This window comes from Thermobia domestica, chromosome 16 (assembly GCF_964235325.1).
Source record: "Thermobia domestica chromosome 16, izTheDome1.hap1.1, whole genome shotgun sequence".
In the NCBI taxonomy this organism is placed as follows: Eukaryota; Metazoa; Arthropoda; class Insecta; order Zygentoma; family Lepismatidae; genus Thermobia; species Thermobia domestica.
Window position 1 is genome coordinate 37734254 of NC_137469.1, and position 26596 is coordinate 37760849.

Sequence of the window (26596 nt, forward strand, 5' to 3'; positions counted from 1 at the left end):
AACCTACCTATCTAACACGTGTAGGTCCTCCCTTCGTTTTCCGAACAGCAGTATAATTGCATGATCCAACGTAACGGAAATAAAATGAAATGTTGGTAGTTGTTTGCTAGTATAGCCAACTAAGGTGGGTGTAATGCGGTCTTCAATGCTGAGATGGAACGCGAGGAAGTCTCAAGAGATTAGATACGCCATTCTGTCATGTCCGACAGGTGCTCCGAGGTTGAGAAACAAATGCTACGACTAACTTCAACGAGACTGGCTTGGTAGAGAAATCTCCCTCTTATTGAAAATGTTAATTAAGTTGATTGTCAGATAGATTTCAACCGATGTATCTATTAATTTAAAATTCAATTTTGTTTATCTATTTTATTTTATACGCAAAGAGTGAAAAAATGCACGAACGGACTGAGAATCGAATTTAGGTTTTCGGCTTATCGTGCCAAATGCGTTAACCACAACGTTATTTAGTCCGTTTCCTGAACAGCAATACATTCTTTCACTTTTAAGAGCCGGTGCTCACTCAGACCACATGGATGCTTGGACAACCCAATGTCTACCTGTTCAAGAAGAGGACTAGGTAGTGTATGGTTAACGTATCAGTACAGAAAGCCAGAGACGCGGGGTCGACTTCAACTTGTATATAATATAAGAGCCTATCCGGTTGCAATGATGTGAACAGACTTTGATGGAGATTCAGGCTGAAATTCAGGTCAAATGCAGAAGAGACTATGTACATTCTATCTTCCAAAAGCAAATTGTCCTAAAATGCATGGAACACTTACAAAACACACGTAACATTAACATTAATATCAATGGAAAATCAGTGAAAAAATAATTTCTCCACTTATCTCAATAATCAAAGGAGGGAGATGGCTAATTGAAAGCTTATTGCAAAAACATAATGAAGAGCTTAGAAACGCTGTATAGCACGTAAGGTAAATATGGGTAGAACATCGTCAACAATTATTAAGTATATGCATCTTCTTCGAATTACCTAGGGCAGCCCAGGCTGAGGTTACGTGCTTGAAATATCTCACATCTGGATTTGGAACCTTCAGATTCGATTTAACACGCAACGTGACTTTTGACGTGATCACGTGACAGTCTGGTCCTTACGGTAAACCGGATAGGCCCTTTGCTGGATAGAATTGGTGTGATATAAATTTCATTATTTCTCCGTTTATCATGTCTAATATTTTATTTTGCTTCACTTTTTAGAGTCTTATCTTGATAATAAACGGAAAACATCTTAGTCTGTGCGTCACCCTGATAGATGTCTACTTGTGTTAAACTGTGCAGGCAATTTGTCGATTTTAAAACTACTGGTTTTCTTAATGCACTTCCACTTGCACCATATTACGAGAATTCTCATCACTGTAAACAGGTAGTCAAATATTAATACCTTAATCTTGCTTTCAGCTTCGCTCACGTAAGTCACGCCGTGATACGTAGGTATTCACTCCTAAAATACTGATCTTAAGTTAAATCATAATTAAACTTACCTAATTCTTCTCGCGTAAACGCTCGCAATCCTTGGAATGGCCTGTATGTGCGCAATCTACTTCTTCGTAACGAAAAATCTGAGGGTTTATCCAAAGGAATAATAACTTGCTTTGATATCCAATGGTCCTCTGGACAGAAAGGACGTCTAATATCTCTTGAATGTAGCTGTCTCACTAAACCAACCGTTACCTGTAAATAAAATAACACTTTCTGAATAGGAGATACAAAATAGAATTCTACATTAATTACAGCTTTTACTTAGTCCTATTAGAATATGTTGTCATTTAAACAATTAGAGATTTTAAAGTCTATGAGGCTATACACCTCGTTACATATATATATATATACAGTACCGCGCATATGTTCTCGAACACCACAGATTTTTGCAAGCATTTATTGTGATCATATTATTTTGGCACGAAAACTTTTATCATCTTGCATCAGATGTACTCCTGCCTAAAGCATAGAATTTAACGACAGCTGAAATGAGCTCTGAGAGGTACTGGACATGATATGTCAATTTATAATTCTTAAAATTGAACCAAAAAGACGCAGTTATCTATACCTTATAGATATGCTGGCTTTAAAAAAGTTTAAAAAAAAGCCATTCTTTGAAAAATATTTAGGACGGTCAATATATATCCTTCTCTGTTCAGTTGTCTCTCATTGGAAGCGTATATGTAATGCTCGTCGTCACTATTTCAACGAGCAACAATGGAACATACGGAACAATCGTAAGCACTTTTCATTTTTTTTTTTTTTTTTTCGTTTTAAATGTTAGTATATCAACAAGCTACAACGAACTGCAAGATTTCGAAAACTACTTTCTCTTTCAAATTTTTTGTCACTTTATTGACCCTCTATGTCTATACTTTAAAAACAAAACTAATATCTGCCTCACCCTCCACATTTCTGTTTATACTATGCAATATCTATATCAAATTGTCTTGTTTAGTTTGAATTTTAATAATTATGATTTGACATATCATCTACAGTACCTCTCAGACCTCCATTCAATTATCGTCAAATTTGATGCTATAGGCAGGAGTACCTCTCACGCAGGGCGGTAAAGTTCTCGTGCCAAAATAAAGGGATCATAGTAGATGCTTACAAAAATCTGGAGGTGTTCGAAAACTTTTGAGCGATACTGTATATTAAAACGCATTTTCTTTTTTCTATAAATTCTACGCAACAGAAACACATTTATTTACTTCACGATAAGATTAATTGTCCCAGATGAACTTGAGACAAATACGTTTCAAAAAAATAAGAACTGTTAACAAGTGACAGTATAATTAGTATACTGTATTGTATAACGTATCTTAATATACCCCAAAGTTATCCTTTGGTATATTATGGTGGCTTGAATTACTTTTACTCAAAAAAGTAAGGGTCATACGTAGTAGCGAAGACATAATTTTCTCTTACTATGAAATGTCCTAAGTCAATGGTCATTAATTATTCACCTTTAAATATCTATCAAAACATTTAACCAAAGGACGAGAAGAAACCTTTATTACTTACTTTAAGTACAATACGGTATTTATATTTCTGACACTTCATTATCAAAATATTTTTCCATATATTAGTTATATTGAACTTTTGGACAACAGTAAAAAAGAATCCGGTACCACCATCTTTCTACTTTACAACTCTCATCTTTGTTATTTAAGATGTATCAGTTACTCACCTTAAACAGATGAGACCACATCTGTGTATCCTGAGTACTTGGAGACGGCTTGTCCCTTCCATGCACTGCTGTATGATAATCGTCTCTTACACTCGGTCGAGAATCAGGAAACGCTAACTCCACTAAGCCTAAGCAGACTTCTTTTAAGGTGAGACTTAAAGACACTAGCTCTGATAACTGGAATGGCATCGTTTGTAGCGTCCCTCCTGGGAAGATATTTCTATTATATACATATTTCTATTACGAAAAGCTACAACTCAGGCCTTTAGTGTTAGCAACAACATTATCTAACTGATTGAGTCCCAGAACCTATTTTCAAATGAATATATTTCTAAATAAAATCAAACAAAAATGAAATGGTGAAATATAAACATTAAAAATGAAATAAAGATAAGAAAAAATTAACTATTTTGTGGAGTAGAGAAACACAGTACCTAATATACTTCAACATGTGTTATGAAGTGGAACGCAGAGTACATTTTTCTTCAGCTATTAATTTTTAATAGAATAGCTCATTTCACAATGCAGTGTTAAAATAAGAGAAATAAGAGAGTGTGGATTATATATTCCCCAAAATTTTCACGGAGATACTTGTAATTAAATAAATTAAAACTTTCGGAGTTCCACCATACTCTATTTATTTTAATTGCCGTTTTAAATTTCAGACCCAGAACGAGTACACATCCGCTATTTATTCAATCCTATATCCCATATGAATGCGAGGAACATGCGATATATATCACCCAGAAGAGTCAGCATTAGCACAATACGCACTCTTTATTCGAAAATGAAATCTTTCAGTTTCACATCTCACAATTATGCCCTTTAGGCTAAGAGAGACGATGATTAAAACAAGTGAATGATTATGAAAGAATTGGTGGAATGAGAATGTGGAAGGAAACATGAATACTCCGAGAAAACCCACGGGCATGATGTTGTCTACCACAAACTTACTTGACCGAGAATCGAACCAGAAGTAATCCCACGCACCTAAATTACGCGCTCTACCACTAAGCCACCATGTCCCCACTAATTAATAAAATAAATCAATGCTGCATATTGATGTACAACAAAGAATGTAACGCTTTCTAGGTATACTTGTAGATATGTCTCATTCAAAGTATCAGTAAAAAGTGTCATTCCGTGTCACCATGATTATACTACCGTAATAAATAAATAAAAAGAAATCAGATCGTGTTTCCATGGGGTTACAAAACTTTGCGCTACTAGTGTAAAAGTAATTATTAATTCTATCACAATACAGAGTTAAGTGGTAATGGCATTGCACAGAAACTTTTCAATGTACGGCGAATCACGTGGTAACAATGGTATTTAGAAAGAATTTAAGCTGTTCATATACTGTTTTTAATCTTTATACACTACGAAGAAAATAAAATTGCAATTGAAGAACAAGCTGTCTTATTATATATTGTTTATTTCATACATATGTCGCCTTCTTTATATAAAAACTCAAAGGGACTTACCAGGAAGATTTTCATCTCCATAGAATTCTGCGTCGTGAAGGGTCACAATCAGCAAACTAAAAAGGGAACAAAACACTGCTAACAATGGCACTATTCTGTCACTTTCTTCTGGCGTCATTTGAATTCCACGTGATATCACTTGTAACAAAGGAGTCGCACTACCAAATAAAGATGTTTGTGATATGGAAACTATTGTAGTCCATAAGTGTCGAAGAAAAGTGGGTTTAAATGCTAACATATATAAGAGCCTGGAAAATAAAAAGATACAAAATTAAGAAACAAAATAAATTACAGAAAGTTCAATAAATAAACAAGACTCTTGATATTCCATCCATCTTTTACTTAATAATAATTATTATTATTATTTACACGCCTCATATACACAGAGTGTCTTAAAGACCCCTGACATAGGGTAACTATTATTATCAGAGTTAGAACAAAATGTAAGAAGGGCAACCGTCTCCAAATATGATGTTTTCAATCTAAAATGAAAGTTTTTTTTTTTTTTTTTTTATTATTATTATTATTAAATTGGATGAGCCGTTTGGGGTGTACACTCTTTATGCGCCAAATGTTACATGAAAATGCAACATTACAATTTACCTGGACCCACAACATAAGTGAATGAAGTTACTGTTTGCGTAATCGACACGTTAGTGTAAAAGACGGTTTTGCGGTGAGTATTAGTCTTTTTGCTTGTTTCGTATTACGTGGGATACAATTTTCTAATAAAAACTATCTACACGATATTATTAGTTATTAATCATATTATTGATTAAAAAAAAAAAACTATAATAAAATTATTTAAACACTCTCCACTATATTTCACGGAGTAATATTGAGTTTCATTTGTAATAATAGCTTACACTTTTTTTTTTTTTTTTTAATTTAACGCTAGCTACGATGTATTATATAATTACCAGTTTCAAATTCAACACTGAACTATTATAAATCATAAATCGTAAATCTCAACTCATAGCCACAAATGTTATTAAAACAACACAAATCACCAACGCCAACCACCTGTGTGATTGCAAACCAATTCCTTTTATATCCAGTAGTTTCCTTCAATGTCCTATGTAAGAGAACTTCAATATAGTAGTCTATGTGGAAATAATATTAATGGAGGTATCGGGTATTATCTTTAAATAATCAGAATCAGATTATAATATCATAAAATAATCAAAATATTAGTTACTTTTTTTCACAAAACTAATAGCTCTAAATTCAGTGGTGCTACCATCTACGAAAAGTTATAGCCGAACAGATAGCGCAAGTTCAGATTTCCACTAAATAACGGAATTCATAGCTTTTTCAGTTTTCACAGTCCAAAAATTTTTGTCAATTTCACCATCGGAAAATTTTTAAAAATAACTTTTATTGACTGTACAACTACAATAAAAACTGCCTAGAGCGAGGCCTAAGTGTGGGTGGGACCCAAGACGTGGTGTGATGGTCGGTACTTTGCAGTGGAATTTTCAAGTCGGTTATTTCTGTCTTTCTCAACCAAATTGCAACCTACACCTTCAGGTACTATGTGCCTCATAAATAACTGCATCTGTTTTGTGGAGTCACTGCTGTTGTATTTACATGGTATTATTTGTTTAAAAAAAGGTATTGAAAGGGAGCACATGAGATGAGTTATTCAGCATTACTTTACCGAGTTGTCAGAATATGAAAGCAATATATATCAACATACATAATTCATTTCTCGTTCGGCTTTGTTATTGAAATGAAATCAAATTAAATCTTTAAGTTTTACGTCCCACGATTATGCCGGCTAGATTAAGAGAGACAGTGACCATGAGAAATGAATGAAATGGTGAAGAAAGTGGGAGGAAATGGGAGCACCCAAGAAAACCCACGCACACGGTGGTTGTCCACCACAAAGCTCACTTGGCGCGAGTTGGGATCGAACCAAGGACCGTATGCACCAGAGGTGGATACTCTACCACTGAGCCACCGCGGTCTTGTTAATGTATACGATTATTGCGATTTGAAGAGAAAATTGGAAGTGTCAGATAGATTGTAATACAAAGAAATCCAGTCCAATATTGGAAAAACTATATTGGATTTTAGCGCCAGTTCAGCACTAAGGCTATATGAGACATGGACATAACAGCTTAACGTGAGATCCAAATCACATGAGATCTCGTCGGAAATCGAACCCGGGCCTCCTGCGTCGAAGACGCGTAGTATGCTAACCATACAGCTACGAGAGAGCTCTACTGAAAAAAAAAAAAAAAAAAAGTATATACGTGGAGAAGAAAAAACTACACCTCAGATGTTACTAATGTTAATATTCTTTAATGTTCAAAGTTGTTTTCCATATAGGACAATTAAGTTGACAGCCATCTAGGTGGATTTAATGTTTGATTCTATGTTAAAAAACGTTTTACATACTCAACGAAATACAACTGAGAGAATACTAATTTTAAACAAATTTGATAGGTTCAACGTGTCCTTTTTAAGATATTTCACGTGAAAAACAGTTCCTCTGACAACACTGCCAAATGTATAACGCACTTGGAAACAACGAAATCAGTTCTCAGTTTTTGCTGAATGCTCAAATACACCAAACGGATAATAGTTCGTAGTTCCAAACTGTTCATGATTATGAATCAACAACGAAAATAACAATAATAACAAACAAAGTCGGGATAATGAGCACCAAGGCACGCTTGCTAACTACTCGAAAGTCTTATCTATCAAGCACATAAAAAACAAGCAATCTGCTAAAGTTATTTAAAATATTAAAATATACCATATATTATTTCATCTGTTCACTCGCCATATTGAAACAATAATTTCAAACTGAAATTATTACTCACCTATATTTATGGATGGCTAATTTTTGGGACACTAATAAACTGTGACAAACTCGGCACAACGCCTGTAATACTTGAGGATCTGTAGAATGATCCACGGCCAACAGAAGGCTTTGTACTCTTGAAGGGTCGTTGAGCATTTCTATGCATTCGTCCAATATCTGCAAGAAAAATGACAAGTAAACAGCAAAATATTTAGTTGTATACAGAAATTAACTGATTTATTTTCATTTGTGTTATTCTGATTAAACGCAACAGCCTTCAGCATGGTGTTTATCATGAGATGTAAGTTAGAGGAATGGTTTCCAATCTTTTTTGACTGGTGACACACTTTATTGAATGCCCACCCTATCCCAACACACTTACTTCATTTTCTATTAATAGAAATATACACTACAGTAGTGTAAGACTAAAGTTTTTATGAAGTAGTGACTCTATGTAGTACTGAGAACTGTTGCTTCAACTGGAGGCGTTTACAAGTACACTTATATCTCAAAATTGATTTTAACTACCGTATTTAACGCGAATCTAAGACGTCCTCAAATGTAAGACGCACCCCCACTTTTTGAAGGAAAAATTGAAAAATAAATCTTCGAACGTAAGACGCACCCTTGGCGAAAATAAATAAATAAATAAATAAATAAAAACTGCATTGATTTTAATGAAAAAAAAAATATATGGGAAAACAAAGAAACATTGAACCTAATGCTGGAATTAACGGTACATTCATGTGCATCTGCTGGTAGTTTTTTTTTTTTTTTTTTTTCCTAATTTAATTACGGTACATCACTTGCTTGCGTTAGTTTTATAGCAATCCATTATCGGTATCATATTATACCAGTATGTGTATTATACTGGTATGCGGGCTAATTTTAAAGGGTTTTTATTTCGCGTAAAATGCACGATTTCAGTTCTGCAGTCTGTTCGTATACACAAAATACACATTCTTTACAGAATCGTGACTAACGGATTAGCAATTTTTGACAAAACTCTATCTAATCAGGGCTAAATTTGTATAACTCAAATCCAAGACGCACTTTGATTTTGGAGGAAAAAAAAACAACAACAACAACAAAAGTGCATCTTAGAATCGCGTAAATACGATAATTATTCAATTTTTCATAATTTTAAAATCCTAATACTTTGCGACACACCCTATGGAACTGTGCGATAGACTAATGTGTCACAATGTACCGGCCGAATCAAGTTGTTCTCCACGTCTTGCCTACTACACATTGATCTGGGTTGCGAAAATCAATCGATTCTCCCAGCGTTGTATGCAATTTCCGTGCTTGCTTTCTGGATCAGGAAAGATGACCTCTCTACCTTGCAATGAAATACTTTTTATATTCGAAAACTTCATATTGCACGCTCATTTCTTTTCTGTCAATACCAATACAAAAAGCTCATCCTCATGGTACATTAATACATTTGAGCTTTATACCATAATGAACCTCACACTGTCTTACACAAAAGACAGCTGCACTTCCATTTTGAGAGTAAAACGAAACAATAATACACACAGGAGTTCCTACGTTTACGAAAATTCCTTCAATAATGGCAATGTTTAAGATGGCCTCTTCCATATATATGAAAATTTGTGGTAAATGCATTAACAATTATTTTCAGGTTATATGGATTTTGCGCTATGGTAGCCTCGTGATGCAGTGCTTGTATCTGTAGTACAAGTGTCCATGTTTCTGTTGTTTGCTGTAGATAAGTAACAGCTTTTATAAGATTTTTTTAAATACATATTATTATTCACTTGTCTTTGGTGCTTGTTACTATCATCTCCTTAAACTTTACAGGTAAAACGTGAAACGTTAATGTAAAGTATTTCTGTTGATCACTGCCATGTGCTTACGTCTTTAGGCTTACTGAAAAGATCCCATGGTTCCATTCTAGCTCGCACCTAGTGGACTTTGTGTTGGACAAGCATCATATATATGCTTTTCTCGTTTCCTCCCACTTCCTTTATTCCACTATTTCAATTGATCGCATTATCACCGTCTTCTTCAGCCAACACAGCATATCCGTGGAACGTAAAACTGAAAGATTTCAAGTTTAGGCTCACTAACACTCCAAGTTCAAATCAGAATCTAATAGTGAAAACTAACACTGAATGACCCTTATCCTATTGATATTTCGTAGGGAAATTATTTTCTTCTCTTCTATACATGGAAAGTCAAAACTAAAGACAGTCGAAAAGGAAAGGATACTTGATAAGAAAGGGCTGAATCCTGTTCTTCAATGCACAAACTAATTATCTATCTTTCTTGCAGCGCGATAAACCTGTTAAGGCAAAAACGACTGAAGTCAAGAAAAAGATAATGGACTAATAACAGTGAACACTAGAGTTTTTCAATCCATAATGAATTCTGCTGACAGGATGCTGTTATTTTTGTTGTTACAGGAGACAGATAATATACGAAAATAAATAGATGGGACCGGTGGCGTGATCTATAAACCAGTTCTCTTGGAAAGTGATACTGTGACAGTCTATCTTGCCTGATGGTTTGTACCCAACAACTGCACCGGAATCGTAGTTCGGAGATCACGTTAATAATAGTTCCCGTACTTCATATCCACAGTATTCCGTAGGGATGTAGAACATAAGAATTCGGACTCAAACTAAAATAAATAGTAACGGAAGAATTAGTGAAGAAATAAATAAAACTAGAGAATAAAATGAATATAGTAGGAAAAAACAGACAGAAACTTACTGGCACCACGCTAGTAGCCATCGAATAGGCTTCCAATGCCATTATTTCTGGCATCCTTGTCCTACAATCCACCATTTCTCATTTAAGTAGCTAATGACTCAAGATGATCAATGTGCCTCATCAGAAATTGAAAATCTTTAAGAAATGAATGCTTTAAGTTTTACGTCCCACGGATATGCCGGCTAGGCTAAAGGAGACTAGGAATGAATGAAATGCTGAATGAAAAAAGTGGGAGAAAACGGGAGAATCCCAAGAAAACCCCCACACACGGTGTTTGTCCACCACAAAGTTCACTTGATGCGAACTGGGATCGACCCAAGGACCCCATGTAAAAATGAAATGAAATCTTTGAGTTTTACGTCCCACGGTTATGCCGGTTAGGCTAAAGGAGACGGTGATGATGAGTAATGAATGAAATGGTGGAATGAAGAAAGTGGGAGGAAACGGGAGAACCCCGAGAAAACCCACGCACACGGTGTTTGTCCACCACAAACCCAATGACCCCATGTACCAGAGGTGAACGCTCTACCACTGAGTCACCGCGGCCTCCTCACCAGAAATTGAATCCGGGAAAGCGTTTGCTGTTAGTTGCACAAGTCGAAGGTAAAACTCATTTTTAAATCTGAATAATGTTCTTCACTAATTTCATAACATAAATCTCTTGCAATAGAACTTAGGTATTAAAACTGTTTAAATTTAATTTTTATACTGAAAACATTAAGAAATCAACATTAAAATACTTTTTTTTTTAAATAAAAGCTTTAGTTTGTGTTTTGCGTCTGTATGCCACACTGAGTTATGAACGACGGAATCTACTGATAAAACGTGAGCTTCGAACAACAACCGGGACTTGAATCAATGCAGTTGGTGGGTGCACAGGATATTATGCAAGATTAACGCTCACAGTATCGAATGCTCCCGATCCACGAGAGCTAAATTAAAAGTCCAAGCCACTGGGGCCGGCATGAGAACATAACAAATCCAAGAATATCCTGTTTATTTCTTTACAGATATAAATGTGCATGAAGCTTTTACTAACTTGGATGTCACGTGCTGAAATGGAAGACTTAATAAGGTTTCCTTTGTAACTTTCTCAGCAACATATTCTAAACGTACAAAACGATTTAAGCACTGTTTACCGTTAACTTAGATTATTATTTTTGGCACCTAAATTTAATCAACATATAACTTATATGGGCTTCTGTTTTTATTACTCCCAAATTTACCACGTTTATGTACCTGCATTTCTTCCCTTGCAGCAAAACTCCAATCTTCGTCTTCCGGGTCACTATCACTATCTGAACTAGCGCCTCCATGATGTCTACTCTGCGTTCCAACTTTACTTATATTTACAGTTAAAATGGCTAAAATCTGAAGATAATTAAGCACACCTGGACTTTCATAGTCTCTAATAATACCTGCAGAGAAAGAAACAATGAAATAAAATACATTGTCCCAAATGCTAAATCCTTATAATAAAAGAATATTACAGTCACAGAGAAAGAATATTGCAGTGTTGGTATATCCTACAAGTTCTTTTCTTAATAACTTCTGAACAAACTAACTGAATAAATTTTCAGTACAAGCTATGGTCAGTTTTCAATCGAGACTTATTCGGGCTCGCGCAGGTTCATGCTCATTATCTTTAATTGGAATCGCACTCAGTAATCTCAGTGAGACTCACGCTATACACGGTAAATGAAGGAAGTAACTGATTTTTATATTGCAGCAAATCCTCCACAGGTGCGAATTTAACGATATACATGCTTATGATAACTTTTGAGACTCTCACTCGTTCCAGCTAGGGCTCACTATCTTCAATGACATTCATGGCAGCTTGATCTCACGCTCATAAATTGCACTAGACTTGCGCTCACTCAAATATATCGAGGCACACTAGATCAAACTCTCGCATGCTGAAGCCCGGGCTCGTTAACATCAGTGAGACTCGTGGTAGCTCGATCTCATGCTCATTAAGAGCTCGGGCTCATTACTTTTTAATAAGTCTTGCTCTCATTTGCGATCACTAGCCTCACTCGAATCAAAGCTCTGTTACACTATTTACTTCTAGGATTCGTTATTTCGAAAATTTATTCACAATTTCAGAATGCAACAACAATTACATTTGTATCTATATATTTATATGCATCACCAAAAGAACTAATCATTACTTTCTTTAACTATGCTAGTTCATTTTTGTTTACTGCTGCCAGATACCAATTCTCGCCTGTTGCCATAAAGCTGATTCGCGTAAAAATATGGCAAAAATTATGATAAGTTACATTTTATGTTTGTATCTGAACATGTGGTCAAATCTATGGAAATGGACAAACAGTGGAATCCGAACCAACATTCGAGTTTGCATCAGAGGATTTGTGCCCCAGCGCAAATCGTACTCGGAATATGTACGCACCAATATCACTGCACTAACCATTCAGTCAGAAAGAAGCAGTGTTTATAAATATTGAAGTCACCCGAAAGGAGTGCTTTATTTTCTCCTGACATTCAGTTTTTATCTGTATTAGAAGGTAAATTTGAACAGCTACTTTTTTTTTTATATAACAGTTAATAATATATTCGCCTCTAATTCGGAAAACCCTGGTTAAGTCACTTTAAAATAATAAGAAGAAAAAATAATGAAAGAAGAAAAAAGAAAAAATGAAACCTTACAATTCTGTTATCGATTCCTTTTATGGTACTGATTTAAATTAAGCTACAAGGCAAATTAAACTCTGAAATTTCAAAAGTTTTGTTCACGAAATAAGAGCCTTGAAAATGAACAAGAAAGAAAGAAAGTAAAGAAGAAAGAATTATCAATTGAATATATTACGCAAAAACATGAAAACAATGGACGGTAAACTTAAGCTTAAGGAGACCTCGGAATATCTGGCACGGCTGTAGCTCAACCTCTGGAAGTCATTGGAGAGGAAAATTTCTATTAAATCTGAAATGTATGTCTTTCAAAATAATACTACCATCGTAATCAAAAGAAAAGAAAGAAAGAAAGAAAGAAAAAGCACGTTTCTGCAAGTGAAAAACAATCAACTTACCAAAATGTTTATTTGACAAAGACAACACAGAGAAGAGTAACCAGGTAGTTGACGGTACTGCTAATTCAAAAGCATGGTTCTCTCCGGAAATTCGCAACGCATCCAGCAATTGCAGATACGGGAAATGAGGCAAATTGGCCAAAGCTGGAATCACAAACATATACACTGGCTCGGTAAATTGTGGTGCCAGTATATGTTCGCAAAGACCCCGTAATATAACAGCACTGGAATGAAAGAAAAAAAAAACTTATAAACAATACATGAAGAAAAATTTAAATACAAATAAATTTAGCAAAATTGCATTTAACTGTCATTTACTGATAAAACCTCTGGGCTAATATTCCTTTACTAAATTTTCACAATGATTATTCGTTGAAATAGATATTTTATCTTACTTTACGATGTGTTGTTTTAATAAAACATAATCTGATAATGGTTTTCATTAAAATAATGATTGACGGAAATTTCTCAATATCACTTTCAGCCTAAACTTTGTTTCGTTTCTTGCATCCAAAATCAAAATTCAAAAGTCCTTCATAATTATTTCTTTGGATTTTAGGATTTCTTTGTAAAACACTTAAGAAAATAAGCGAAAGATGTTCAAGCTTCAGATTAATCCTCTATTTATTTGAAGCTAGCTTAAAATCGTGTTAATATTATAAACAATTTATTGATTTATAATTACAACTAATTTTCTTTCGTAACTAGGTACACAGTATGGGTAATGCTAGAGAGATCGCCCCCCCCCCCCATATTTTTCCCCATCTAGAAAGATTCTGTCAAGCATTGATCTTTGAATCCCAACAAATTCTGAAATATAGACCAAAAGTATGATTTCTCTACCTCATTCCCCACTCTTCCATGGCTTTTCTTTCATTTTCTCCCATTCACAGCTAGTTACAAGCCGATTTATAACATCTGTGAATTAAAACAGCATACTATTTTAGTATTCTACAATTAGTGATCGGTATATTGTCAGCTGACAGATATTATTCAACAGGTATACTCTAGGTTTTTTTGAGCAAGCTATTAATTCTTAAGACATAAACATTCTTCTTATGACTTCTACATGAGCTTTTAAATTATCAAATAATTCTGTGGAAACAACACAGAGATTAAACTGAAGACACTTAGTACTTGCCCCTCAAGTTTTCCGCTTACAACCTCTATATTTTCTAATATGCAGAACCGTTTTGGTTCCATCTCCAGTAAAAACTGATTAAAAGGACAAACCATGTGCAGGAAAAACGTACACCATACTGTTACGATTTGTTTAGAACCCAAACGGAATAATACAGCAAAAACACACTAAGCCTACCAGCACTTTATAAATTTCACCCACTATAATGTGTGTTGGGTATTTGCATTATGTTTCATATTACCTATGCTGATCTCTTTTTCACAAGTACAGATGTTATAAATCAATCGAAGCTATGTTTTGTATCACTTGTTCCCATCAAGATTCAATTTTGTAGTTTTATGTTTAATAAAGAATGACCGAAATAGTTGACTTTCTATTACTGAATTGGTCTCTACCCTAACGATAAAAGTTCGGTGTTTCGAGTCTTTCCAATGTTTTCAAAGGGCCTGAGAGGTTTAACAAATTACACTGTTCGGGTTCAATACAAATCTGGTATCCTCATAGACTTTAATTTTACATCTTTTTTGTGTTTTTCGTTTTAGCCAGTTTACTCCGAAAATGGGAAAGCAATAGACAATTGGTATAAATTCTATAACGATATTTTCCAGTAAGAATTGATTTATATGTAGCTATCCGTATCTATAAGACTGAAAAAAAAATATATATAGAATTTCAGTTATCAAAACAATGGCTTTAATCCAGTTTAATCAACACCATATAGGTTCAAGACTAAATGCACGAGTGATGTTATAGTTTTTTATGCGAACACCACATATTTGACAAAATATACGATCTTTCGCATGTTGTAAAACCTAGTGAAGCTTACACTCTTCATATATGTATGTGTGCATTTTTAGAGTCGTGTTGAGAACAATCCAGATCCTTCGTAAAGAAGAAATGGTGACAGAGTGACCAATCTCATACTACGGAAGAAATTTATCAGGTACTGACAGTTTCGAAACAATCATAACAATGAACTTTACTAGCTATTTACAAAGATCATATAGTAATAGAACGGAGGATAGTTATTGCAATACTCACATGGACAAAAAATGAAATGAAATCTTTAAGTTTTACGTCCCACGGTTATGCCGGTTAGGCTAAAGGAGAGATGAGTGAATGGTGGAATGAAGAAAGTGGGAGGAAACGGGAGAACCCCGAGAAAACCCACAAGCACGGTGTTTGTCCACCACAAAGTCCACACGGCGGGAGCTGGGATCGAACCAGGGACCCCAAGCACCGGAGGTGAACGCTCTACCACTCACATGGACAAATAAGGTTATTGTCCTGCCCCTCTCATGAAAAGTAAGCTGCAGTAAAAGAAATTTGTCTCGTAATGTATGTCAAAAACTTAACAGAACACTTTGTAAAAAGCTTCAAGTGAAAAGTCTCTCGTTTTCACAAATGTATTGTAGTGTTCATGGATCATGGGTAACGTTTTCACTCAAGATATTTCATTTATCGACAAACCCGAACGTTTACTGCCACAAAAATAACTATGTTATATCACACGAATTTTTCTATTAGGTGCGAATTGAATCAAATACAAAGACTGAAAAAAATCCGGTCTTGTCGAGCACTTTTTGTATATCACAGATCCTGTTCAAAGATTATTATTTGTTTATATTGTCCTCACACTTTCTTCCACTATTAGAAATGAAATCTTCAGTTTACGTCCCACGATATGTCCTTTAGACTATGAGAGACGGACGATTAAGCCAAGTGAATGATGATGGAACAATCAATGGAATCAGAATATGAGATGAAATGCGAGTATCTAGTGAAAATCCACGAACATGATGATGTACACCACGAACTTACTTGGTCGGGGATCGAATAAAGCACTCCACGCACCAGAGGTAAGCGCTCTACCATTGAGCTACCATGTCTCCCTGTTCTCTTATTAGAGATCTATATATTCCATATGTATTTTCTATGCAAGCAATACTTTGGGTTCGATTCCCGGCGGTAGCTCATGTGATTCGGATTCCATGTTAATCAGTAGGTCCCGTCTCATATAGCCATGCTCCTGAATTGGACGTTAAACTCAAAATCAACTCAACTCAACTCAACTTAATTTTTCTTTTCTTTCCTCAAGGAGTGCGCAGAGCGATGAACCTTATACAGTGAAACCTCCCTTAACGGACACCTCTCAATAACAGACACCTCTATAATACGAACAGTTTTTTGTCCCGGTAAATTTATATGTTCTCTTATGGAACAAAACCCTCCCTTTAACGGACACTCTCAGATACGGACGCGGACAGTCCTTTTTCCCCCCAAACTTTTAATAACCTCTTCATAACGGACAGGAATTATTCTCGGTTCCGCAATATATTACAGTAGACAGAAAAGTCTTTTCCCCACAAGTGTATCTATCATGAGTCTAGACCTGGTGAACCATCAAACAGAGCAGCTTCAAGCTGAACTTGAAATTCTTCTTTGTTTATGCCCGCAATAAACTACTTTCTGATGGAAATCTAGAAAACCTTCAATAAGTAATAACACTCATGCAGGTCAGTCGTATGGCCAAGAATTCTACGCGAAAGATCTTCCCTTCCCTAACAAATTTAGCCCTTTTTCATCTGGGCCTTGCATCTCTCCCAACAATTTCTTAAATATCAAAATATTGTTTGTTTTACAATAACATTTTCAACGAGCAATGTTTCCTCTCTAACTTTTTTTGGAAAAGTAACATTTTTCTTTTACTTATGACACTGGAACAAGTCTGGGTTTGGGGTTTTCCCGGCTTTATTTTCACTTTCACTAAGGGGATATTCTTTGTGACTGGGACTGGGTCAATAAACATATGTACTTCCAATAACTTGCCTTTTCATCCAAAGAACGAATATATTAACACATTCCCCAGCAATAATATTATTTAAGAAATGAATTTCTCCTTCATCCCTCCCAGTAATTCAAATGCGTACTAAATAGAATATTTTCATATTGAATTTTACGTATCTACGCTCATACATAATGCAGTTACTGTATATTACTGCATACAATTACCATTGTGAAAAATTAAATTTCTGTAACCTCTCTGTAACGGACACCTCTCAATAGCGGACAAAAATTCATGTCCCATTAGTGTCCGTTATTCAGAGGTTTCACTGTATTACTTCTGCAATTTTCACATTTATTCCTACAACTAGCTGAAATACCCATTCTTCGCATGGGGCTGTATTTGGAATTCAACGCATGGGAGTATCACCGTTTATCTCAGCGACCGCGAAAAATATGGATTTGACACGAATATCGGTTATTTTGGATTATTTTTACATGTCTCGGTACCCCCTTCCTTCCGCATGTGAGCCCGAGCAGCATGCGATGGTAGCTGTATTTGAAAGTCATCGTTAATGGAAGTGTTACCACTGATCTCAGCGACCGCAAAAAGTACGGATTTGACACTAATATCGGTCATTTTGGATTATTTTTACATGTCTTGGTACTCCCCCTCCCCCGGTAACCCCTGGCCCGCAATCAATGCGGTGAATTTGGAAGTTAATGCGATTGGAGTTTCAACATTGATCTCAGCGACCGCGAAAACTATGAATTCGATAATATCGATCATATCGGTCATTTTCTACTACTTTTACATGTCCCGGTAAACTCTCCCCTGGTTCGAAATTAAAAAAAAAAAAAAAAAAAAAAATCTTCATCTTGGTCTGGGGCCTAGACCAAGGTACCTTTGACCCAAATTGGTAACTCGGTCCATTCGTCTGGTCCCCAGGCCGCACAAAGACAACTTATTTATATTAGACAAGTAAAATTATACGTTTACTAATTTCCAATATAATTCTAACGTTAGCTGCAATGACACACATGTGCTACTCAACACACATTTCCCGCCGTAAATCATTTCATGTTCTCGTGAAGTTCGTCGTTCTTCCCATTTCAGCTATGTTTAACTCACTCGATTTCAACTTATTACCTCCCTTGATTCAATACTTCAGCTACATTTGATAACCCGAAAGAACATTTACAATTTCATTAAAATACTCTATTTATTTATTTATTTCGAAATATATAACCATCAACAATATGAATAGAAAATTACGTACCTATATTCTGTGCCTGAGGAATGTGGAATCATTTGTAAAGGCCGATTAAGCATTTCAAAAATACAACCTGAAAGAGGAGTTGGTGGCTGCGGTGTACTCTCCAGCATTGGTGGGATCTTCTGGTCTATCAAGCTACGGACTTGCTTAAAGTAACCTGGAATTTAATAGGAAAAAATACAATAATAAATACAGTTACATCTTCAAATTTACTAACAAACATACATTTTAACATAGATAAAAACTGCCATACTTTTGTCATTTACAACCACTGACCTTTTTATGTGGCCAGAGAATAGTTCATGTAAGTGTCAACAATTCTAACTGATTCTAGAGGTTTCTTTGAAGGCTAAAAACTAATCAGTGTTTCAATTATATTGCATATGATTATTCACAAATATCTGTCCTCAGAGAGCACGGAGACGAGTACTAAGACACACTTTAGTTTAATTCATCAGTGATTCCGTCTTCTCTCCTTCCATTTTCTTTCTAACATATACTCAATCACATCCGTTTACAAAACAAAGTTGCTTTAACCAAATACCCTAACCACTCTTTTTCGCCTCATATTACTGTTGGAAGTTGTAATAGGTTTGGGTTAAGATTTTTTTTGAGTTTTACGTCCCACGCTTATGCCGGCTAGGCTAAAGGAGACGGTGATGATTAGAAACGAATGAAATTGTGGAATGAAGAAAGTGAGAGATAACGGCAGAACCCCGAGAAAACCCACGCACACGGTTTTGTCCACTACAAAGTTCACTTGGCGCGAACTGAGATCGAACCAGGGACCCCATGCACCGGAGGTGAACTGGGCCACCGCGGCTCCGAGGTTTGGGTTAAGAGTGCTAACAAAGAAAGTAAGAAAAAAACAGCAGTCTGATAATATTTAGGCTATAGTCAGTGGTTTTAGGGATATTCGGATGAAGGGATCACTTATATATGAATATTTATATTTATGGATATCTGTTTTTATATATTTGTTTGACTGGAGTAATGTATAGTCAGAAACAATAAGTCAAAGAAAGATTGTGTAATTATAGGTTGACATCTATAAGTTATTACTTAGTAAAGTGATTCAAACAATATGTTGTCTATCTTAGTTCCGTAATATGAATTTTGTGCAGTTATCCATATACTACCTAAACTTTCAATATACCACAATTACAACTTTTACTTTTCAATAGTTCGTACGATTTTGGAATACGTCACATCATCTACAAAAAGCATTTTACCCTTAAACTATTTTCCAAAATGCTATCGCTCTCTATGTAAGTTATCTTTTACTATTCCTTCTAAAAAGATATTGAATAGTGCACACAAGAGACTATATATTTCAATCAAACCTCCTTGTCTATCTGTTACATACGGGCTGAAAAAATCAAAACACAACACGAACCTTTTTTATTTAAATAAATAAATGTCTTCGTCAACTGACAAGCAGCCATTGAGGTTCCCAAGACCCTATATGCCATTTCCCATGACGTAAATACTTCTACGGTTCGAAGAGGCACAGCTATTAGATCTCGCCCACCAGTATCGAACGAAGCCACCATATGCGATAGACAAATATGTAAGAGTTTCTGTATTCTCCAACTCCATAAAGTGCCTACATTGGCTGTCAGCTGGAAAACGGCTTCGTAGCTCTTCAACAACTGTTGACATAGCCATATCTGTTAAATACAAAGATAAGTATAGATTAAATTCATAATATTCACATCAAGAGAATACGCAAAAATTTGACAAGTTGTTTGTTACATTTAGTGTCTATACAGCGCTTGTATTTTAGGAAAGATGCTATTTTTCTCAATATCTCAACATGTAACGTATCATAAAGCAACAGAAAAATTTGTTGACATTCATTTTGCACCATACTTCAGAAACGGTCTTTACCCTACAACAAATAAGATAGAAGAAACGCAAAAAATTATAGTGAAACCTGTCCATGTTGGCCGCCAACGATTTCACTGCTAAATGATGAATTTAGATAGACGGCCAAAATTACAGAAAATATTTTTTTTTTTTTAGAAACAAAAACTATTATAGATCGTAATAAGCATTTTCAGTGCAGATACTAATTATTGTCTTTGTATTAGTTTGTATTTTATAAATAATACATGGTAAAATTTATTTCTGAATATGAAAATATTCTACGAAATGAATATGTATCTCATCGAACACTATATTTTAACCTTGTAACTGGAACAGTTTCCTGAAAATCTAAGAAAGCACACAAACAAACACAAACACACATACACACACAAAACAAACAAACAAAAAACAAAAATAAAAACGTTACAAAGACGTCCCCGAATCACCAAGACGTTTGCTACTGTTTTTAAATACAGTTTCTATTTCTTTTATTACAGCAGCAGCAATGTTCTTCTTAAGTGTAACAATCTGCCATCTGTTATTCCAAAACCCAATGTCGTTTGCACATTATGGGCATTCAGAGCCATCTATTGATTTAGTACTACAGTATTTAAATGTATGAAGAAAAGTTTTCAAGAGAGACCTTCGTCATTGCCACTGAACATTAGTGACTTTTAGTCAAGACGTAGTACTACGTCGTAGCCGTTTCCACTGCACATATACCACGACGTAGCGCTATGTCATAACCAGTTAAAGGGTTGACGTAATTTCATCATGCTAATTGGCCCGAAGACTCCATACCACATTTTTTTTCTACTCTACCTACAAAGATAGATGAAATGAAATAAAATAAAATGTCAGTTCCAGAAAATACTCAAAATATTCACTCTCTCTCGCCTGTCAGTCGCCTCGTGAAACACCAAAAGCGACCGACTATGCATCCGGAAAATGGTTCTTGAACAGTAAATAACGAAGAATGACTTGTTCTATTATCTTATGTGTTTCTTTTTAACACTTTGCAACATGTATCCAATCGTCATTTGTTCTAAATTTCCTATCCGGGACAACCAAATGCACACCCGTTAGCTATTAAACCAGCGAGGAAGACACCTCCCATTGGATCAAAGACGTTAATGTACCAAATACATAATATGGAATGCCGGGAACATGTACTCGTCAGAAACTTACCAATCTTTGTGAATCGTCTGTATTCTCTTTATAGAAAAACAGTAACTTCTGGATAAGGGACGACAATGTGCTCTCATCTTGAACTTTGTTTTGTATAACCGCAGCCCGTAACTTGTCAAATTCCTCTCTCAGTGTCTTCCTCAGGTGCAATCTGCTTAAGCATCCCCTTACAAATGCCTGGATAAGAACAGCACTCGTATGTTTTCTTCTGCATTCCTGAAAAAAAAAAAAATGTATGATTGTCACTACATTACACTATAGCTACTTTTAATATTAATAATGTGGAGAAAACATTACATTGCCCAACATGATTTTTACCTCCGGGAAAATAATAGGTGATTCTGAATGATTTTGGCGCGTAGAAAACGAAAATGATAATTTTTGCACATCACGTCACAGTTTTGAGATATTGCATGATATATATATTTTGCTCATACATGTAATTTATTGAAATGAAGAACGTAAAGTAAGCCCAGTTAACTGTCAAGAATCGAAAGTGAAAGTTTAAAATACTTTGCCATAAGTTCATTAAGTCTCTCAGAGCCCTCTTATCTCTTTTTTCAAATAGATAACAATTGTAAGCAGTGTTGCCAACAACGTTAACAATAATGTCCCTAAACGTACTATAAAAAATCATTAGAAACCTTAATCATAATGGAAATAATGCTAGTTTATTCGCTGTACATTTTAAAAGTCACTAAATCTCTACGAAACAAATCTTGTCTCTCAGATATTTTATAAAATCGCTAGACTTAGCGACAAAATCCCTAAATTAGCAACACTAATTGGAAACCCTTTAGGTTGTGAACATTTCATTTATTTGGTTACTCGCGTCGCATATCACTATGTATATTCGTTCCTATAGCCCAAAATCTACGACAGAGTGCTGAGTTAGCAGCTTGGCGGTCCTTTAAAAGCGTCTTGGAAACAGCAAAGAAGAAAATTACGAAAGACTGGTCAGAAATTTGTTAGAATTCTACAAAAACAAGGGTTGCAGTATGTCCTTCAAATTCACTTCCACCTTTTACATCTTGAGTTTTCCCCGTGACAATTTAGATGTTGGTGATGAACAAAGGGAAAGGTTTCACCCTGCAATGATGGGAGACGATTGTTAGTTTCCTCTGCGCGAGAGTAAACAGGATTACAAGAAGCCGCACAAACGCAAGCGTTTGTAAGGAAGGTAAGAGGCAGAGACGTACGCAGGGGGTGGATCCTGGGGGTCTGGACCTCCCGAAATTTCGACTTTTGTTTAAATTTAGCCTAATTTTAGGGGCAATTTTACGAATTTTAATATAAAATACCCTCATATTGAGTTTGGAACCCCCCGAAATAAATTCCTGCGTACGCTACTGGTAAGAGGCATATTTCGTTACAATATAAAATGGTATAGATATAGCCTGACAAAGAGGGACACTTAATAATGAAGTTATCATCAAAAGTTTGAATAGATATTTCCAAGGCCTTTTATAAACATCTTATCTCGTGAACCTCGAAGTTTTTCAATTCTTTTCTACGCCATTGTTACGAATGATTGCATGCATATCAATTTACATTAGTAATCTGATCTACAAAGAGAGTTACATGATTTTATAAGTGTGTTGAAACCATATAGGCGTGACCATATAAGAAACTGTATCGAAACGTTGTAATCTACGTATAATACAGTAGGACCTCGATTATCCGATACAGTTCCCGAGCTATTTCTCAGCCTCTGTTCAACCGATCTTCAAATTTTGGGGAACGTAACTAGATAGCAATAGAAGCTTACTCTCCAAATTTGCTATAAATCGGTTGAATAGGGGATGAGAAATATTCCGAAAAGTGTGTCTGATAATCGAGGTTGTGCTGTTTATAATGCGAATAATAAATCTGTTCATATCTTTTGACCCTGATGTGACAGGGCATTCTTATGGTGATTTTCGAAATCAGCATGACCGTTTCCTTAAGAATTACCTATTTTGATCTCGGAGGTATAAAAAAAAGTTTTTATTTGTTGGGCAATGTTATTAACTTATCTCCGATCTGCTGTTAGTTTTAGATTGTATTTTCCACTTTTAGAATTATATTTTTAAACATGATAAAAATTATGAACATGATGAAAATAAAATTCCTCAAATAAGGAAGGTAACAGCATATATTGTGCTCTTAATAATAATATGAAGCAATACATGAACGTGAGCAATCTTTTTCTTAACTCAACAGTATTTGTTAATTGCATCTTCTGATTCATTATATTGAATGTATATTTCAATTTATGTGTATGGCATATTCTATTAACCTTGTATTTAAAACACGATACTAAATTCTAATTATACAGCCGAATGATTCACAAAACAAACGTAAAGAACAGCATATTAACTGGACTTCTCCGCCAACTTCTTGAACAGACCATACTCTTACAATCGGACGAAGAAAATGTTGGTTCTCTAAAAAGATTACTTTCAGTTATGGATACGAGTACAAAGCTATTTAAACAGAATTAAAAGCCAGAGTTGCTCAAAAACGGCTGTACACAAGTTCCTCCAACAAACAGCCTACTTCGGTAACTGAAAGCACTTTCCTCGCACAAATACGAGTTTCCTTTCTAATTTATTTTATTTTTCACCAATTGCAAGACTTTGCTTATTTAATAATTTCTTACAGCAATACGTACATCTAACAAAACACGTTTGGAAAGTAACCTAACCATTTTTCTATCACGGATATTATCAGTATGATTCTGTACACAAAGGACATATGCTCTGTTTATTAGAACAACGAGGAATGTGATGTATTATGGCTTGAAATGAAATAAAGTTTGTAGTTTAACTCCCCACATTTCTGCCTTTTCGGCAAAAGAGACGAATAATACGAGGAGTGATCAGAAAGTAAAGTTACAAAGCCCGCACTGAAACGTGTGTATATTATTTCATACAGCCAATACAGCCAACAAGGTTATTTTTCAACATCGTCTCCATATCGGTTGAAGCACTTGTCGCATCATGGGACGGGTTTGAAGATACCCCTTGCTAAAAATCCTGTTCTTGCGTGATCAGTCACATTGTCACGAAGTGTTTCTCCTCGTCTGAAGACAAACGATGGCCTCTTAGGTGCTCCTATAAGGTAAAAGTCGCTAACAGGAAAGAGGTCCGGGCTGTACGGAGGATGATCGGATATCCCAGCGAAACTGCTTAATGCCGAGCTGGGTCGGTCACCGCGCTCCTCGTCGGAGACATTTTTTCTGCAAACTTTCGATACCATTCTGCGACATGCTGACGAAACATTACAGTCTCTCCGTAAACCTCTACCAGCTGCCGATAAATTTCAGCAACAGTTTCGTTTTACTCACAGAAATCGAATAACTGAGCGGACTTCTTCGCGAGGCCCGTTTTCCAAAACAAATCGCCATTTGTGGTTACCTACAACTAGTGCTATAGTGGCTGAAACCTTGCACAGTTGCCAACTCCATCTATTAAAATTACCGCACGCCCCTCATTCCTCTTTAACAGTGAAACTCTAGAAATACGATATCGGCCTTGTAACCTTAGTTTCTGATCCTCCCTCGTCAAAATGAATGATTATGAAAGAATTAAGGGAATGAGAAGTGGGAGAAAATGGAAAATCTCGACAAAACCCTCGGAGGAGATGTCCGCCACAAACTCTTATGGCTTGGGATCGAACCATGGAACCCTCGCACTAGAAATGAACGCTCTACCGACGAGCCCTTTCACTTACGGCTTGTCCTTTAATTCCTCTTCTTTTCTAGAACAATAAAAGACGCTGAGATCTAAAGTCTTTCCAGCCTTAGAACAAAGTAGACGTAAACAAAACGAAATGTATTGTTCCGCGGGTCTCACGTGCTTCGGCAGCGAGAGACGTGAACAGCAAGATCGTCTGCTTGCTTACTGTCGTCGCATAATTTCCAAAGTGTAAGGCTAGAGTTGGTTGGTAAATAATTAACGCACTGACACTGACTACTGCTATGTTGGAAATATGTATTTTCTTAAATCCTTATATAAACGAAATTGCCTCTGTTCCTGTTGTCCTCTTTTGTGTTTTATAACACGAGACGAAAATGGATTATTGTCACACATCGTCGCTATGAAACTATGCATTCTACAATAATTTTTAAATGAGTGAGGTATGGGCGCGAACGCATACGCATGCGCAGCAAATAGTATATGTCCAAATACGCGTGAGGTTGAAATAATGCTACATCTGTTGTAAAAAAATATATATATATTGCGTTTATTATCACAAAATGCAGGATAAATTCAGATATCTTTATTTGAAATTATTATTTTACTAGGGATTATATTGCGGTAGGTTACTAGTGCAGTGAGACCAACAACCAATCACTGGTCATCGACCCACTGGTAGTCAGGTGCGTTTGTTTACATTTACTTTTTTTAAGGCTGGAAAGAGAATAAATAACTTGTATTGTCCTTGAAAAATAGTACCGGTTCTAAACAGAAAACGAGAGATTTTCTTTTTTTTCTTTTTTGGTGCTAAATATCATGTGATTTGATGAAACAGCATAGCAGGGACAGATCACATGCGGTTAGAAAAGTACGAAATCTCATAATGCTAAACTATAGATTTAATCCACAGCTCAAACGCATAATTTTATTTTTTTACTTGTCTTTTACTGAATGATAAGAGAAATAATCGAAGCGTTTAGAGGATAAAGGTGTTATGTTATATTTTTCGAAACGTTAAATTCTGACGGTTTGCGCACGTGTTTTATGTTATTCATGCTATATAACGCATCATTTAGTGAGTCCACGTCCCAGTGAAGAGATTTGGAAACGATGAAAGATGTATGTTAACAGAAATAGTTGTGAGTCAATTTTACCGAAATATGCAATTTGTTACATAACACCTTTATCTTCTACGAGCTTCAATTTTTGAAGGAAACATGGAATACAGAACGGGATAAGTAACTTAAAGCTTCATCTAAAATACATCCCACTGATATATTAAATCATTAAATTAAATTTAAAATGTAGCCTGACACCAAAGATTTCGAGGATCCTGAAAAAAAATTAAATGAAATCTTTGAATTTTACGTCCCACGCTT

At 35.5% G+C, this 26596-nt stretch overlaps 1 protein-coding gene across 2 annotated transcripts in view; it reads right to left on the minus strand.

Moving 5' to 3' along the window:
- The window catches only part of LOC145673018 (ubiquitin-protein ligase E3C), a 57742-nt gene that overhangs the window by 22207 nt on the left and 8939 nt on the right, over positions 1-26596 (minus strand). For both annotated transcript variants that reach the window (XM_081742325.1, XM_081742326.1), the window contains exons 3-11: positions 21538-21753; positions 19877-20150; positions 18484-18637; positions 13279-13502; positions 11468-11646; positions 7509-7666; positions 4678-4925; positions 3194-3399; positions 1503-1692 (exon numbers count right to left, since the gene is read on the minus strand). In XM_081742325.1, the coding sequence (XP_081598451.1) occupies positions 1503-1692; positions 3194-3399; positions 4678-4925; positions 7509-7666; positions 11468-11646; positions 13279-13502; positions 18484-18637; positions 19877-20150; positions 21538-21753 (1849 nt within the window). The remainder of the gene's footprint in view (positions 1-1502; positions 1693-3193; positions 3400-4677; positions 4926-7508; positions 7667-11467; positions 11647-13278; positions 13503-18483; positions 18638-19876; positions 20151-21537; positions 21754-26596) is intronic.